Source organism: Anopheles merus, chromosome 2L, assembly GCF_017562075.2.
Source record: "Anopheles merus strain MAF chromosome 2L, AmerM5.1, whole genome shotgun sequence".
Taxonomy (NCBI): domain Eukaryota; kingdom Metazoa; phylum Arthropoda; class Insecta; order Diptera; family Culicidae; genus Anopheles; species Anopheles merus.
In genome coordinates, this window is record NC_054083.1 from 51143701 (window position 1) to 51159441 (window position 15741).

At 46.8% G+C, this 15741-nt stretch overlaps 7 protein-coding genes across 9 annotated transcripts in view; 2 read left to right on the forward strand and 5 right to left on the reverse strand.

The window, feature by feature from the left end:
- Positions 1–607: 607 nt before the first annotated feature.
- LOC121592712 (yrdC domain-containing protein, mitochondrial) lies at positions 608–1688 on the reverse strand. Its single transcript, XM_041914430.1, has one exon. It carries the CDS (start codon positions 1686–1688, stop codon positions 870–872), a length of 819 nt encoding a protein of 272 aa, XP_041770364.1. The 3' UTR covers positions 608–869.
- LOC121592728 (DNA-directed RNA polymerase III subunit RPC10) lies at positions 1670–2563 on the reverse strand. The gene is made up of 2 exons (XM_041914459.1): positions 2291–2563; positions 1670–1914 (listed from the first exon to the last, which is right to left on the reverse strand). Exons 1-2 carry the CDS (start codon positions 2429–2431, stop codon positions 1729–1731), a joined length of 327 nt encoding a protein of 108 aa, XP_041770393.1. The 5' UTR covers positions 2432–2563; the 3' UTR covers positions 1670–1728.
- Positions 2564–2666: 103 nt separating this feature from the next.
- LOC121592718 (mitochondrial inner membrane protease subunit 2) lies at positions 2667–3700 on the reverse strand. Its single transcript, XM_041914438.1, has 2 exons — positions 3103–3700; positions 2667–3023 (listed from the first exon to the last, which is right to left on the reverse strand). The coding sequence occupies exons 1-2, from the start codon at positions 3446–3448 to the stop codon at positions 2794–2796; spliced, it is 576 nt and encodes a 191-aa protein (XP_041770372.1). The 5' UTR covers positions 3449–3700; the 3' UTR covers positions 2667–2793.
- Positions 3701–3957: 257 nt separating this feature from the next.
- LOC121592693 (poly(A)-specific ribonuclease PARN-like) lies at positions 3958–6566 on the forward strand. Of its 2 annotated transcripts, none has more exons than XM_041914386.1 (6): positions 3958–4047; positions 4151–5129; positions 5216–5500; positions 5580–5635; positions 5703–5938; positions 6050–6566. In XM_041914386.1, the coding sequence occupies exons 1-6, from the start codon at positions 4029–4031 to the stop codon at positions 6380–6382; spliced, it is 1908 nt and encodes a 635-aa protein (XP_041770320.1). In that variant the 5' UTR covers positions 3958–4028; the 3' UTR covers positions 6383–6566. The 2 variants fall into 2 exon arrangements, with proteins under 2 accessions (XP_041770320.1, XP_041770321.1); XM_041914387.1 differs by having other exon boundaries at positions 5703–5934; positions 6050–6277.
- Positions 6567–6663: 97 nt separating this feature from the next.
- On the reverse strand, positions 6664–12396 carry LOC121592705 (venom acid phosphatase Acph-1). The gene is made up of 6 exons (XM_041914415.1): positions 11872–12396; positions 8560–9453; positions 7959–8057; positions 7630–7875; positions 7363–7548; positions 6664–7296 (listed from the first exon to the last, which is right to left on the reverse strand). The coding sequence occupies exons 2-6, from the start codon at positions 8752–8754 to the stop codon at positions 6778–6780; spliced, it is 1245 nt and encodes a 414-aa protein (XP_041770349.1). The 5' UTR covers positions 8755–9453; positions 11872–12396; the 3' UTR covers positions 6664–6777.
- Positions 12397–13059: 663 nt separating this feature from the next.
- On the reverse strand, positions 13060–14506 carry LOC121592717 (E3 SUMO-protein ligase MMS21-like). The gene is made up of 3 exons (XM_041914437.1): positions 13974–14506; positions 13752–13879; positions 13060–13674 (listed from the first exon to the last, which is right to left on the reverse strand). Exons 1-3 carry the CDS (start codon positions 14056–14058, stop codon positions 13276–13278), a joined length of 612 nt encoding a protein of 203 aa, XP_041770371.1. The 5' UTR covers positions 14059–14506; the 3' UTR covers positions 13060–13275.
- Positions 14507–15135: 629 nt separating this feature from the next.
- LOC121593126 (elongation factor 1-alpha) overlaps positions 15136–15741 on the forward strand; it is a 3648-nt gene continuing 3042 nt past the window's right edge. Inside the window, exon 1 of one of the 2 annotated variants that reach the window (XM_041915223.1) lies at positions 15136–15241. The gene's annotated coding sequence lies outside the window, so the exon portion shown is untranslated. Of the gene's footprint in view, positions 15242–15285; positions 15304–15741 lie in introns of those variants that run through there. The other variant, XM_041915224.1, reaches the window with a different exon arrangement.

Sequence of the window (15741 nt, forward strand, 5' to 3'; positions counted from 1 at the left end):
TGTTTGGTAAGAGTGGGAAAACAAAAACTTCACTCCATGCTACGGAAGAAAGAAAAGCGACGATACTGCAGCAATTAATGAGCAAACGGATGGAAATTGTTTTTAGTAGTTGCTAGTACGAGTAGCCGGTCCCGTGATACACAGTCGTCAACTCGTACGGCTTAACAACGTACCCCTCAGCATGGGTTCAAGCCCTAAATGGATCGGGGCCACATAAGTAGGACTAACTATCCTGCTTTTGGCAGCTAATAAGATACTGAAAGCCAAGCCCCACCACTCGTGGTACAGGCAGGCAGGCCTTGACCGACAACGGTTGTTGTGCCAAAAAGAAGAAAAGAAGAAGAAGTTCGAGTTGTTGATCGACGGTTTAAGACACTTCTGCCTTTAGTCTCGCTGCCACAGCACTGTAGTAGCATTGTATAAGTTCATGAAGCGATGATACTTACCTGTTATCTGTAGGCGACAAAGCCTTGTTATTATTGATCGACACACTTGTTTGCTTTATATAAGTGTTGTGGTATTATTTGTGAAGGATTAATTGATAAGGGAGGATTTTAAGCATCTACTTGTAGGTACTGTATGTATGCAGCAATTGTTAAGCGTCATGCAGTCTTATGTAGTGCCTGTTTTATTTTATCATTTTATTAAGTAAAGCCGGGTTAGATACGCTTGATTTTACCGATCAAAGGACAGCATGAGGAACCATATTATTTTGCTTATTTAATTAGTGTTTCTATTGAACCATGCGTGTTAGTGTAACTGCAATACTGGAAGAGCCGGGAAAGTGCATGCATTGTTCGATTTTGTTCGAGTGTGTTCGAGCTATGCGCTGTTATTGACATGACAAACAGATAAGACCAAACTCTCTACTACTCCGCTTCGCGAAAGTTATGCCTTTCAACTGTTTTAATAATTTTTTCCACTGAAACACCCCAACGAATGATCTTGTAGCGCTCCGGTTCGGATAGATCGATGACCGTGGATGCGGCCCTTTGCTCCTCCGACAAACCTAACTGACCTCCATCGAACACGGCCCCTAGCTCACACCACAGTTCTTTAAACTCTTCCACATTCAGAGTGCTTTTGCTGGAGCTTTTGTTAGCACTGGTCAATGCTATCGGCTGCTGAAACGCTTCACACACATGCTGTATGAATTTGTTTTCCGTAATTCTTATGCCAATGTTTGCCACACCCGGGTTCAGCGCGGGATTGTTTAATTTCGACGATCTTCGCACCACGAGCGTTACCGCTCCGGGGAAAAGTTCACTCAACAGCTCATCATTTAGATGGTCCGTTTCGCCCCACTGTCGCACATCCTCTATGCTGGCCACACATATGGCGACGGGTTTTAGCTCATGCCGGCCCTTAATATTGTACAACCGGTGTATGGCTTCCGGATTGTTGGCACTGCAGGTAAGCCCATACACGGTATCTGTGGGAATTGCAATCACTTCGCCTGCCTTTAGCTTTGCCACTGCTATCGCTTTTGCATCCTTACGGTTAGTCGATATTACCTTCGACTCCTGCTCGCTGACATCTTTCGGTGCGTACCGCAATGAGTGCGGTCGTCTATTAGCGTCGCTATAGTTTTGACGAGTACGAGTACTGTACCTGTGTTTGTGTGTTTGTTTCATACTGCTTACTACAACGCGCGTGAGTACACTACTAATAATGTTGCTGAAAAACATCGATTTAATGTTGCTTGTATAAACGAGCTTTAGCTTTTACTTAATCACGCCAGTTATGACCACACGTTTGATTGCAGCACTTGTAAAACGTGGTCATCGGTTCGTCCGCCGAACGGGTCTGCATTTGCATAAAGTAAGCTCGATTATGTGAGCAGGAAGGGCATACGGCATCGGTTGAGTCAACGTTCTCCCATGCAGCGGAACCGCCCATCACATGGTCTACCTCCTGTTTTGGACAGAAATAAGCCGAAAGAAAGGGGTGTTAGAAAGTGATTCACAAGCATCCAAATCTACTGCGCAAAAAATGGGGTGGAATAATCCGTTATGAACTGTTTTGAATTTCGTGATAAGATTTGAAATAACGTATTTTATTGGTTTAATACGCATGGATGTGTCAAACTCATTTGTGCGGCAGGCCGTTTGTATTTACTCGAATATCGATTTTATAGGCACATATGGAATGAAATAATCAAATATTAGGCATTTCCGCGTACAGAACACTCATGGGTCGCATGCGGTTCGCGGTCCGCTTGTTTGACATATTCATTTATGGTATAAACTCCCTTCTTATTCCTTTCCACCCAATGCATTGCATTGCTTACCTTCAGCGTGGGGTAGATGCGGCTGGAAATAGTTCTCCGGATCTTGCAGATGTATGGACACGTGTTGCAGGAAAACCTGAGCGAGTCGGTGCTCTCTTCCACCAGCAGCAAATTACCGCATGTGGGACAGAACATCAACATTACTAACGATTATAATAACTAAACTAGCGCCAGCATTCAGCAACGTGGTTTTTTTTTTCTAATCGTTTCACAACTCTCATTTGACGTTACCTAATTCACGGTGACGTTTCGTATACCAAGGTTGCTGACAAACAAGGATATCCCATATCGAGCAGGCAGTGCATTTCGGCAAGGAAGGATTAGCGTTATCTACTTTTTAGCTGTTTTTTAAATTCAGCGACTCATTAAAACTATCTTACAGGGAAAAAATTGCAAAATATATTTAACAAAATAGCTTTCGGAAGAGCCCAAACTTGGTTGGTGGATCTAAAGTTCTGAATTCCTCCTTTAAAAAAAGCGAACACAATCTTCTATTAATTCAGTCAATGCACTTCTCCTATTGGATTGCTACTGCTGCTGCTGCTGCTATTGCTAACAGATCTACTGCTAGCTACTGCAGCCGGTCGTTTGCCCATCGCAATCGGCTCTCTCGTCTTTGGTACGGTCGAGGGCAACTGTTGCCAACGGGATGGTGGCCAAACGATCTGTGTTGCCCGGGCAGTTACCAGTCCTAGTGAGACGGGACCGAACGTATTGCTATCTAGTGAATTACCTGTGGGAAATAAAAAAAAAAACCATATGATTCATTAGATTCCAACCCAAAACAAACCCTCACGCGTTCGCGCTCTCACCTGTATGATCCCCTTCAACCCAGCAATGTCCTTCCGGGACCGTCACGTACGGTAGCTTATAGCCTAGGGTAGAGATCACATCTCCCTGCAGTGCGACGACGCGTTTGATAATCTTCTGGGTTGGGTCCTTCGGTGAGATGAGCGAGATGATGTCCCCGCGCTGCACGTCCATGTTACGCACGGCCCAGCGTGACAGGAACACATAATCCGTGACGGTGGCATCCGGATTCAGGGCCGGCTGCATCGAAACACCTTCGACCCGTGCCACATACCCAACACAGTCGAGCAGGGTGACCCCGACCGGGACACCGAGCAGCAGCGATTTGAGGAAGGTTGGGAACCGCATTGCCGTGCCTTCCGCTCAGTGCCCTGCTCCCCTAGGTGGACTAGTGGTGTGTATTGTGTTTGTCAGCCTCGGTGCAAGTGTCTAACGGTTAGTCATTGCTGCATCGTGTTTGCTGTGTGTCCGGGGCTTGCCGGAAGTAGAGTTTTGGGTTAAAAACTACACAAACTTTGCTTACAAAACCCCGAGAGCCGATGCCTAGATTGTGGGACAATTGTTTTGAAAATTTGCTGACAATCTCACTGACGTTTGCCGACTCGTTGTGTAATCCAGGGGTGCTCAAGTGAAAGTATGAATTGCTATAAATTGTTCAAGAAGAGCCGATGGGAAATGTGCTATTTCTACTGCATTCATTGAATGACGTTGAATTAAAGACTATGTTTAATGTTCAATATTCGATTTATCTTAACAGATTTCCAGTAAATTCATAAAACCTGTTCTACTCAACTCCGACCTCTCGTTTGAGCATCTGGCAACACTGCCGGCAGCTGACAGGTAGGCTGTATATAAACAATTCCAGTTTACCTTTCGATCAAATCCCGCGCCTTTCACGCATCGTCGAAATTTTTATTAAATTTTATCAATGGATATCACCAAGCAAAGTAATATTTGCCTCCTTTTCTACTCCCCATTCCTCCGCGGAGTACATTTCTCCTGGAGCAAACTGGTTTACTTACGCCATCGCGCTTCTCTCTCCTTCCGCAGATTTCCTCGAGCAACTCCCGTCTATAAGGCAAGCGATACAGAATGCAACGTTCTTTGCGATGGACTGTGAGTTCACTGGACTTGCCTCGGATCGTACCATTTTCCCCTTCGATACGCCGGAAGAAGTGTATCTGAAGATGGTGGAAAACAGCCCCCCGTACATCATCGTACAGTTCGGGCTGTGTGCGTTCCGGGTGGAACCGCCCAGCGAGGAGGAGGAGGAGGAGAAAAAGGACGGTCAACCGCGCGTATCCTACCAGTGTTACAACTTCTACTGCTATCCCAAGGGCCGCACGAATGTGTTCAGCTGCCAGGGCGAGAGTATGCGCTTCCTCGCCGACAATGGGTTCGACTTTAATCGTCTCTTCCGCGAAGGACTTTCGTACGCCAACGAAACGGAGGAGCAACGCTATCGGGCGGATTTGAAGGACCGGCAAGCTACGCGGGCGGCCAACATTCTCGCTGCGGCGGAGAGTGACCTGACGGAGGAAGAACCGAAGGTGGGGGAAGTGAACGATGTCAACATGATACCGGTGCCTCCCGAACACCAGCAACAGGTGGACGATACGGCGGCCAGTATCGAGGAGTTTTTGCAGTCCGATCGGCAGGAGCTGATCGTCGGTAGCTGCAATGCGTTCCAGCGGAAGCTCATCTATCAGATGATCGAGCAACGGTACCAGCGAAAGGTGTCCACTTCGACGGTTTCGCTCGAGAACAACCAGAAAGCGATCAAGGTGGAACGAAAACGTTCGACGGAAGAGGAGCAGGCGCTGGATGAGCAGCGGCGAACGCGCGAGAACGACGATCTCGAGACGAGCGTAGGGTTGTCGCTGGTACTGCAGGAGCTGGCAAAGGCACGGAAACTAATCATTGGCCACAATATGCTGCTGGATTTGTTCTACGTGCTGCGCCAATTCTTTAAACCACTGCCGGCAGACTATCAAGAGTTTAAGAAGCTGACGAAGGAATATTTCCCACTGTAAGTGTTGGGGGGTTACTATGGGGTACTCTGTCGACTTTGAAGTCATTCTACAATTAATTGACGTTTTTGTCCCATTTTTTCAGTCTTCTAGATACCAAGTATCTGTGCACGAATGCGGAGATTAAGGTGAATGTCAACTCCTCCGTACTAGCACACGTGTACGATGCGGTAAGCAAGGCACCATTCTCGATCCCTACGGTGCATCCCGAGCTGCCGGATTATCAGTACAGCGTGGATGACGAGAAAAAGCACGAAGCAGGCTACGATGCTTACCTCACGGGGCTATGTTTCTTGGGGCTGGTTAGCAAATTCAAAGCTAATCTGCTGCAACTTCCCAAAGATCCCAACTTGAAACACTATCTAAACAGGTGCGATTAACCCTTAATAGAGCCATGATCCCGTGTCATGTGAAACTATATTGTTCCGTTTGGTCGGTTTCTTTTTTAGAATTTTCATCACCCGCCTAACCGATGTGAACTATATTTATCTGAACGGGAAAGAACGTAAGTGATCGTCGCACTATTGGCCTTATTTCCTATTTTATTATTGGCTTTCCCTCGCCCAAAACAGCCACACAAACGCGGGAACATATCTTCTACGCAACGTTCCCAGAAACCTGGCGCACCGGGGACATCCAGAACAAGTTCAAACCGTTCGGCCCCGTGCACGTTAGCTGGCTGGACAATACGTCCGCGTTTGTGGCATTGCACAACCGTAGTGCCGCGAGCTCGGTGCTGAAAATGATCGGCTATCACTCCGGCTTCAAAGTGTACAACTTTGCACAATTTACGCAAATGAAACTGCAAGTATATATGCCTTCCTCTTTTGCTATGCACATTACTTAGAAACCTTTCCTATCCACGCATGTACATGCTGGGTGTAATTTATCTTTTCCGTTGCTTTTTGTACTTCTGCAGCGCCCTGGAGCTAAACGAGGACGAAACGGTTCGAGTAGTGCTAGTCCCGGAGAAGATGCAGGAGTTCGAAGCGCACAACCAGTCAATCAACGGCCGAGCGGGGAAGAAAAAGGACAAAAAGAAGGCCAAAAAATAGAGCGTCCGCAGACGATCACCACTGCCGCCAAGCGGAAGGGTACGGATGAGGCAACGCCGCCAACGCAGGCGGACAAGGATGCTGCTGCTGCTACTGCCACCAAGGACGACGAGCACGACAACGACGAAGACAACGGTGGCGGCTGGAGAACGGTTAAAAAGGCGCGCAAAACATTCACCGACAATAACGATTGGTAGCGAAGGAAAGGGCGCAAACGGTAGGTGAGTGCTGTTTTTAGATAAGCGACCTACAAAAAAACGCGCATAAGGAGAATCGTCTCTGGTGCGCCGCACTGTAGTAACCGCACATTTCAGGACAGACCGTCGTGTGCGGCATCTATCTCTTTCTCTCTCTCTCTCTCTGTCTCTCTCCTGGTCTCTCTGGAGAGCTGCTGTATTAAACGTGCAGATGCACCACACATTTGTCGGTAGTGTGTATGAAATGTACAAAAAGAAGATGAAAAAATAACAAAATTCTGTTACGATTCGTTACGACTTTATCACTCAGCGCACACTGTTTGAACGAAATTTCTAGTTTAATCACACCTTATACGGCTATGTTGGGGGGAAGGGGTACACTAAAACCTTACACTCTAAGGGCCGGACGGTGGCGGTTCAACGACGGTGGGATCTTTCGCCACACAGTCCTTCTTCCAGTCGGTCGGGATGGTCGTCTTCAGCACCGTCTTTAGCTTCTCAATCGGACACACCTCCGTGCAGCCAGGGATCGCGAGTCGTTGCAGCGGCTGTCCGAGCTGCTTCTGGCCCACGGTAACACTGTACTGTCCGGTGCTGACATCACGGTACAGCTCCAGCACACCCATCACCCCGTAATCGGGCAGCACCGTCTCGTCCCAAACCTTCAGTGCGGACAGAATGTTAACCACCGTCGAGTCGTGGCCGGCGTACAGGAGGATCTTTTTGTGCGAACCGGTCGGGTTGGCGATGAGTGCTTCCCATTCGTTGAGCGTTTTCCGCAGGAACGGACCACCCTTGAGCCGTTTCATCTCGTCGGTGTAGACGTTCAGGGCGTAGCTTTTCTTCGTCAGCGGCAGCAGCTTGTGCGGGTAGTATTCCTTCGTCCAGGCGGGTAGCTTCAGACCAAACTCGGACTGCAAGCGGGAATGGGAGGGTTACAGCAACGACACAGAAGGGCATTATGGCGGGATGTCGCTTACCTCCGCTTTTAGCGTACTGAAGAGCGACTGTACGTCGTCCGGAGTCGCTATCGTGAGGCCCGTGATGCGCGTGAGATTCTCATACAGCTGTTTGTTAGCGTTCATAAGAGCTTTAATTTCCGGCATCTGGAACGATTCCTGCACGGTTTCGGTGTACCTCGGGCAGGACACGCGAACTAGCAGAAGCTGTCGAAAGGGAAAAAGGGAGAATGTGTTTCGAATGAAACTTGCTCCATCAAACACACACCATCCAGTGAGCTTACTAACCGTATCTTGACTCAGCGGCTCACTGAAGTACGGTATCGGTTGCCAATCGAGCCGTCGGTTCCACTGGAGAGCCGTACCTTGCGGCGGGAACAACCCAGCCAGCACGAGCTGCATCGACATCTGGGTGCGCGAGACACCGGTCGTTTGGACGTGCACGTTCTTGGCACGGTAGGTCGCACCGACAAAGCGGCCATAGCGCTCGCGAAGCCAAATACCGATCTGTTCGTAGACTGAGTATTTACCTTTCTGTGGGAAGGAAACGGAGCAGCAGCAGTTTGAAGGTTAGCAAAACGAGTCCAAACACTCCCATTTCGGGCACAGCGGCTTACATTCGTCAGCTGTCCCCAGTCGTACGGTTCGAAGGTAAAGTTCACGTACGGATCTTTCGGATAGGTGTCGGCCGGGGTACGCTGTCCGTGGCGGAAAAACTGCAAAAAAAGAAGAAGGAAAGGAAGGCGATTCAAATTAAAAAAGCGATCGTTTTTATGTATGGTCGATTATTAGGCTGATAACGAAATCATAGTCTCAGAAGAATGACCAGAGATTGTTTGCTTTTTATGATTTGCCATTGATAAGACAAACTTCCTGTGTGTGTGTGTGTGTGTGTGTGTGCTTGCCTGGTTTAATCGAAAGAGAGGAGCCGAGGTAACCGTTATTTTTTTGCAATGGAATCGTACAGCCATTGATAACTGTTTGATATTTTCTATTTCGTAGTACCGATAGGATTCCTAGGAGAACCGCGGAGCTTCTTCAAACAGTAAACACAACACACTCACACCCCTGTAACAGGACAGGACATACTGTAACAGACCGCACTTAGCAGCAGAAGCTTCCGTTAAATGGGGGAGTCGTGGCTCGGGCTAACTGGAAACCCCCAACCACAGAACACTTGCATAATGTAGGTCAAAAGTACGTCGTCGCCACACTTACCACATGCACCTGCTTCAGCTCCAAGCCGGGCCGACGCCCCAGATGGTCCAGCAGCTCCGCATCGCCGGCTTCGTGCGAAAGGTCCTCCGCGGACGAGGGAGCACCGTACACGCCGTAGGCGGTAAAGAAGACGATCGTCGTGATCAGCACACTGCACGTCAGCATGATTAGCACGCGGCGGCTCAAATAATACATGGCGCAATCGGGGCCCGGCTTTTATAGCGCGCGCTAAGGATGTCGATCGGGGCAGCGAGGTACAGGCAGGCTGCAGGCACAGCGAGGGAAGGGTGTGTGTGAGTGTGTATGGGCAGATGATTATGTCGGGTGTGTTTGTTGTGCGAAGGGGTGGGAGACGGGGGACGGGCTGAGTTGTTGTGTGTTGTTAATTGTTTACAGCCAAATTAAGCCAAGAAACGTCCTGCGCATCCACGCACATTCAAAAATTCATTCCACCGCGTGGTCGTTATAACGCGGCCAATGGTTGGGGAGCAGTCAGTGTTTGCGTTGGAGTTGTCTTGTCTCTGTCATGGTGGGATGGTTGTTTCTCTGTGTTTTTTTTTTGTTAATTTGTCTTTGATTCTAACAAGGGGGAATGGGAGGGGGGGGGGCGAAATACCGGTTTAGTCCAGTCTAGATGGTCACCGCGTGATAAGCAGCAACCCCTTTTTGGACGGACGGACTGTGGTTCGATCTGCCCCCAGCGTAACGAATCAAGTGACAAGTAGTGATCAGTTACGTTGGTTCGCCGGCGGTCGGGTGTCCGGTGCCGGTGGAAGAGAACCGTTAACGGGCGTCGTTACCGTGGACGGTGTATTGTCCGGTACCGGCACACGAAACAGGCGCACCTGGGGCAGGACTGACCTCGTGACGGCGGACAATGAGCGAGACGGGTGCCTGAAAAGGGAAATAAAACCATTAATACATACAAGAATACAAAAAAAAGTGTTCGCAAACGAGTTTTTTTTTTCGGAAACAAATTAAACTGTCCCAGAAAGGTTTTGTTGGCAAAGTTGGTCATCGAACTAATGCCACCCGTCGTGTGATAACCTTGAACTTGAGCGCGAATCACGAGTAAACAGTGCTCTCCTAGCGCTTTGCCCTAGTTTGTACTCCCCGTCGCACGGATGTGAATCGATCGCTGATAACGATCGCCGAGACAATACACTGCTAAATTATCATAAGTTATCAAGCTGATCAGCTGAAGTTGCACTAGACACGCGCCTAGGGCTTAGGTGAAACCTTCTTAATCTTAATGTGAGTCATGTGGCATCACGTGTCTCCCTTTTTGTGTGTGAAAAAGCAGTATTAAATATTTATTAGCATATTTATTAGCAACAGAAAAGAAATAATATTTTTCCCAGGATTTACAAAACATTTGCGTTTCCCTTTTTGATGACGAAGTGTGGCAGGCCGAATACAATTGTTATCTTTGCAATTATTCGACCCCAGCTGCTGGCATGGTACAATTATGGTTCTATTTTCGCGCGATAACCTCTCGTAAACCCATCATCATAATCATCTTCTTTACTTCGCTTTATACACTGTGTGGTTTAATCAATTAGAGCTTAGTTTACTTATTTTTTTCCTACAATCATTTCTCTTTGATGCCCTACACACAGAAAACAAACCCAAATTTGCGCGTTTCATAATGGACCACGTGTTCGGCTGTTCGGCACACAAGCGTAAAAGGCTGTAACAATAGAATTGGGGCTTTTACCTAGAAATTGTACAGAAAAGTGTCACCGAAATAAGAACAGAGTAGTACACCAAACAGAGGCAACTATATCACCTGTCTCTTTCTCTCTTTTTCGCTATCGTACTCTATCGTTCTCCCTCACTGCCCTGTCGGGTGAAGGGAGGCTTTCCGGGAAAACGAAAACACTTAAGTCAAGAAAGCCTCCAACACAAGGTAGGCCTTGGTTACCGATCTTCTCTAGTAATGTAAACACATGCTCACAAAGCACACACTTGCCGTTAATAAGAACAATCTTCAATTGATCCCCGCTTGCTTCGGTGCTGAAAATACTGCCGTGCTGCTCGTTGCTTTGAGTTTAATCCAACATTTCATTTCACCTTCCTCCAACGCACTAAACACACGCACCGTCGTTTCTACCTCACAAAACAAGATTGATGTCGCTGCTAAACTGATGCCTCTCTGTTTCTCGGCATCAACCGGCGCGGCGATCCTTGTCGATGGACGTACGAATCGGACTGAAAATAAATCATCTCACCGGGTCGCACGAGACGATGCGCCACGCGAGATAAACGATCAAGTATCGAGGAAGCCCAAAGAAGACAGACAGGCAGGCTGGTTGGCTCCTTTGCTTGGTACAGGGCCGCACCGCAGTTCGGAAGCTGCCGCTATGCTGCGTGTTTCGTCGCTCTTTTCGCTACACGCATAATTAGCCGATTCATTTGGCATTGTTCGGCAGACGCGCATCCATCGTCCGCGCCGCCACTGGTTGTTACACTGGTGATCGTACGACATGGTACTGCGGCGCGCTACGATTAGAACGATCGAGCGGCTAAATCTAAACTATGCAAGTTCAATATATGAATGAACGATAAAAAAAAGCCTTGCTCAGCTAGAAAGGAAAGCCTTTTTTACTAATTTTGAATTAATTATGTTTTGAACGAAACCTTTTTTGCCATTATCAACCTGCTTGGTGGAGAAGTGTGCGATCGTTTTAAAATAAATCATGCAGCCTCCTCTCATCAAGATGCAGTCGACAGTCCCCGTTCGGGAATTGGGATCCTTCTTGCGGTTCTGCACCCGAAATAATTTAACGCATCGCCACAAAAATGCACGTAAAAGGAACGGTTTCTTCCTCGTTGCATCGTCGTCCTCCTCTACTGCCATGGTTCGTCGATCGTGAAATGTAAAAACTATTCTATCTTTGGTACGATCAAGTTTTCTCTTTCGGAGTCTGAGTCTTTTTTGCTAACTATACTGTAGTTTTGGTTGTTAAAGTTGAACCGGTTGATGATAAAAGAAAGTGATTTATTAAGCAGAGGTCTGTTCCTGCTCAAAGTATCTTATTTTCCCCATGTTGGAAAGCTTTCTATAAAACAGGAAATCAGATAATATATTTCATCTTACTTATTCTACTCCAAGTGTAACATATAAACTTATTTCCCCTTTTTTCTAAACTCTCCTTATCACCAGGTCACGCTTTGGCATGGTAAAACAAAAGTAAGCACACCATAAACCTTCAAACTGGGCACACAAAAATAAAGATAAAACGACTCGTACACACACACAGTCCCCACATCGAACGAACGTCCCCATCTAGTACGTCTGCCGCGGCTTACCTGTTTATTTGAAAGTTGCCGATTGCTTCTCCCCGAAGGTAACCCTCCCGGTCTAGCGTTGGGATGGCTCCATAACACATTGGAATGGTGTTGGGGGTAAACTAAAACACTGGTCCGGAATTTTAATTCAACCTTAGCGTCCGCTCCGAGCGAATGTGCTCTTAGATTTCACTGTATTCTAACGTTCTTTAGCGTTTTCCCCCTTCTTTTGTCCGCGAGCGAAGAATGTCAAAATCCGGAACGTTGTTTTTGCACAAATATATGGAGTACCTTCGGTCAGCTGCGTTCTGCCACGTTCAATGTTTCACTCGGAAATGCGGTGAACCGTGACACTCGCAAAGGTACGTTTAGAGCTGCTTCCTTCGCGTTCATACCAGGCCAAGTTACTTCCCCATGACTTAATTCTTATCGTGGGGCCTCCTTCTTCGTGGAATGTGAAGTCGTTATCGGTCGGTTTTATCTGGGCTTGCAATCTCCTGGAACGATCCAAACCCATGTACATCCGTGCTCCAATGAGACGGGCCAACGTAATGGACGTGTTTTTCTACTGCCAAATCCCAACCGTGACTGTGACGATCGCTATGAGCGACTCACGTACAACGGAGGGCCGGCGTCACCGCCGCCTTGGATGGAGGAGAGTGATGGTTGATCAAATCACTACACAATAGAGCTGCTTAATAGCAGCGTTAACTACTACTGTATACAAATCTAGCTAATGGTATGGCTCGGTAGAAGGCACAGCACGGCCACAGACAATGTAGCACACAAAAAACCCCACAGACAAGCTTGTGTGTGTGTGTGCGAAAAGGCATCTCGCGAAAAGCATGCTTGTGCTGGTTTTAGACCTTAGTAACCGCCGCTACATGCAGTTCGTGTGCCCTCGTAGTTGCTGTGTTTTACTGATATGGTGCAATTTTGAAGTTTCTCGTAATGCATGAAACTTGCAAATTAAATAATTTCGCAAATTTGAAGGTGTGAATTGATAACGCAGGCTGTTGATCATTAATATCTCTTTGCGTTAGCAAACATTTCAGCACATGAGTGTGATCTAAAATTAAGAAATTTAAATACAATTTGAAAAATGTTTCAACTTACTCAGTTGTGTCGCACCTTTGGGCTAGTCGCTGTAATTTGCTAGTCGTTTAAAATACATTTCTTACCTACCGCTTGTTCGGATAAGTACTACTGATTCATTTGAAGGAATTTTAAAATTATTAAGCCTATTTTATTGAGCTTTCCGACGCTATGGTAAGCTGTCAGTATCACTTAGCTAGCAACAGAAATATGAGAACAAGACAGTTAAACGAAAATCTGAGAGAATTTGTCCATATTGGAGGTCTACGGTGCACCAGTGTAACAAACGCACTCGTCGGCACTAAAACTCGACTCACGCAGAACACGATTTCAGGTAAACACCGACCGGGTTTGAATGAGCTGCTGCTGCAATCTAACGTCAACCTCTAGCAAATGCTGCTGAACGTATCCTTGCGCTGCGCAGCCCATCACCGGGCAGCGGGTACGCGGGTTCTGTTTCAACAGATTCTCGATGACGCTCTTTTCGTACACGTGATTGCACTGCTTGTTGCGCACCGGCACCTCCAGCGGGCGCTTCGAGATCGGGTCGACCATATTGCCCACGTCGGCCTCCATCACCAAATCGCCATCATCATCGTCATTGTCGTTTTGGGAGGGCTGGCCTTGCAGCGATGGATTGAGCAGCGGTTTGGCGTACTGCACAAAGTCCTTGTAGCGTTTGTGCCCACGGACCTGTGGTTTCTTCCGATCTATACTCGTTTCATAGCGCTCAAAATCAAAGCAGAGGGGAGATAGTTGTTATTTTAATGCAAATGATTGCCCTACCACATTTTAAATTAAATTACCTGGTCGAAGCATTCCACGGTTTGCTCTGCGTAGGATTCCGCTAGCGCCTTCCGGTGGGTGTTCATTTTGCTGTCAATTTCGCACAACTTTTCCACCAGACTGGTGTAAAGCTTTAAATCTTTTAATGCTGCAACAGAAAACATAAGACAAATCGTCAATCGTGTGCATGATTATGATATTCCGGCACGTGAACGACGGCTTTCGTTTCGCGCCGTACTTACACTCATCACCAAACTCTGCCGCCAATCGGACGGTGCTGTTCAGGCTGTCGCTAACCTTACGCATGTTCGCCTCGAGCATATTCATTTTCGACGCCGATTGCTATTATTATCACGCGATGCAAAACAAAACATACAAAACACTTGTTGCTAAAATTAACAAGGACGCCAAATCGCAACAAAAAAAGCGCGGAACGCGCAAACCGCCTGCCGCAGAGAGCAGTTTTGTTTATCAACTAATTTTAACCGCCTTTCGGAACATCAACATTCCAACCGGTGACAGGATAGGATCGAATTCGGCTCGGAGCTTGCTTGATCAGATTGTCGATACTGAACATTTTCTTGCTCTATCGTGGGTATGTGAAATCGATCGGATAAATTTCTGGAAGATTTTCGGTGATGAATATTTTATACCATTTTCGTTGCTACCAATACTACTATTTTATAAAAAAATGCGGCATCGAAACAGATAAAAAATAATGAATAGCAATTGATGGGTAACAACAACAAAACGGTGAAAAGAAGCTTTGCTGTCTTGCTGGAGAACTTCCGGTCAAGTGTGCGTTTTTGGAAGCCGCGTTTTGTGCCTAGTGATGGGCGAATCGAGGGATGGTCATCAGACACTGGAACCAATTTTTTTTTGTATTTAAAAAAAATGTTTTATCTAGAAAATATGATTGAAAAAAGTAAAACTTCAAAAATCGATTATTTTCTTTAGTCAAGTTGGGTGACCATCAATGTCTTTTCTTAAATTCATAAAACATTTTCTCTGTAGCTGAATAAAATTTATTACCATATACGATCCTTCAAATCATTTTCCCTCATGTCTTTCATTAACACACCCGCTAAAAACTTTGGTTGAAAAAAAATCATGAAGCAGCATAAAAAAAGGAATGAATAGAATTGTCGGTTGATAATTTCCAAAAAGAACGATTAAAAAACAATTTAATCCACCAACAGCTTAGACCAGCAGGTTCGTATACGGAATGCAATTTCACAACTGGAATCAAATTCCGCAATCTGTAACGGTTGACATTTACTTGCTGTCGAAATGATTTGCTCCATCCAGCACGCACGAAGACCATTTGAATTTGCTGCTCTAGAACGTCAAGCCCGGAACCATCGTGCACGCGGAAGCGAAAGCAATGGGCGAACCTTGCGCTATAGTGCGTGCCATAAATACGTTGGCGCCAGCCATTTTCTTCCTTCTTTTGTTCGTGTCTCTCGCCGGATAAAGTCGTTCGCTAGCCCCCTTTGTTTGAATTCGAATTGTAAGTGTGCAAAGTGCTGAAGTGGTGTGTGCTGTGTGCTTGCTCTTAACCGCATCAAATTTGTAAGGCAAAGTGTGCAAATTCGGGTGAGATAGTTTGGTGTGGCAATAGCGTCGGTGTTTTTGGCTGGTTGGTGCTCAAATTGTGGGACAATCTGAGGGGTTTTCTCTGCCGCATGGCGTTTCTCCAGCGGACGGCGGACACGTGGCGGTGAATCGTGGACAGTTTTTGGGGCTAATGCCGGGATTCCTGTTGGGGTTTCTTTGTTGGTAGTGCGGTGTTGGTGCAGGTAGAACACTTGGGCGGTAGCATCGGTTTAGTTTTTCGTGAAATTTATTCACCACCTTGTGAAACTCTCCCTTCCCCCACACCGGCATCGGTAGGAAATGTGGTTTCAACACGTGGAATAAGTGTGGGTTAAGCTTACGTTGAATCGCCAATCTGTGGCACTTGAAACAAATATCTATTCCCAGTAGTTTTGGTCCATTGTAAGTGGGAAT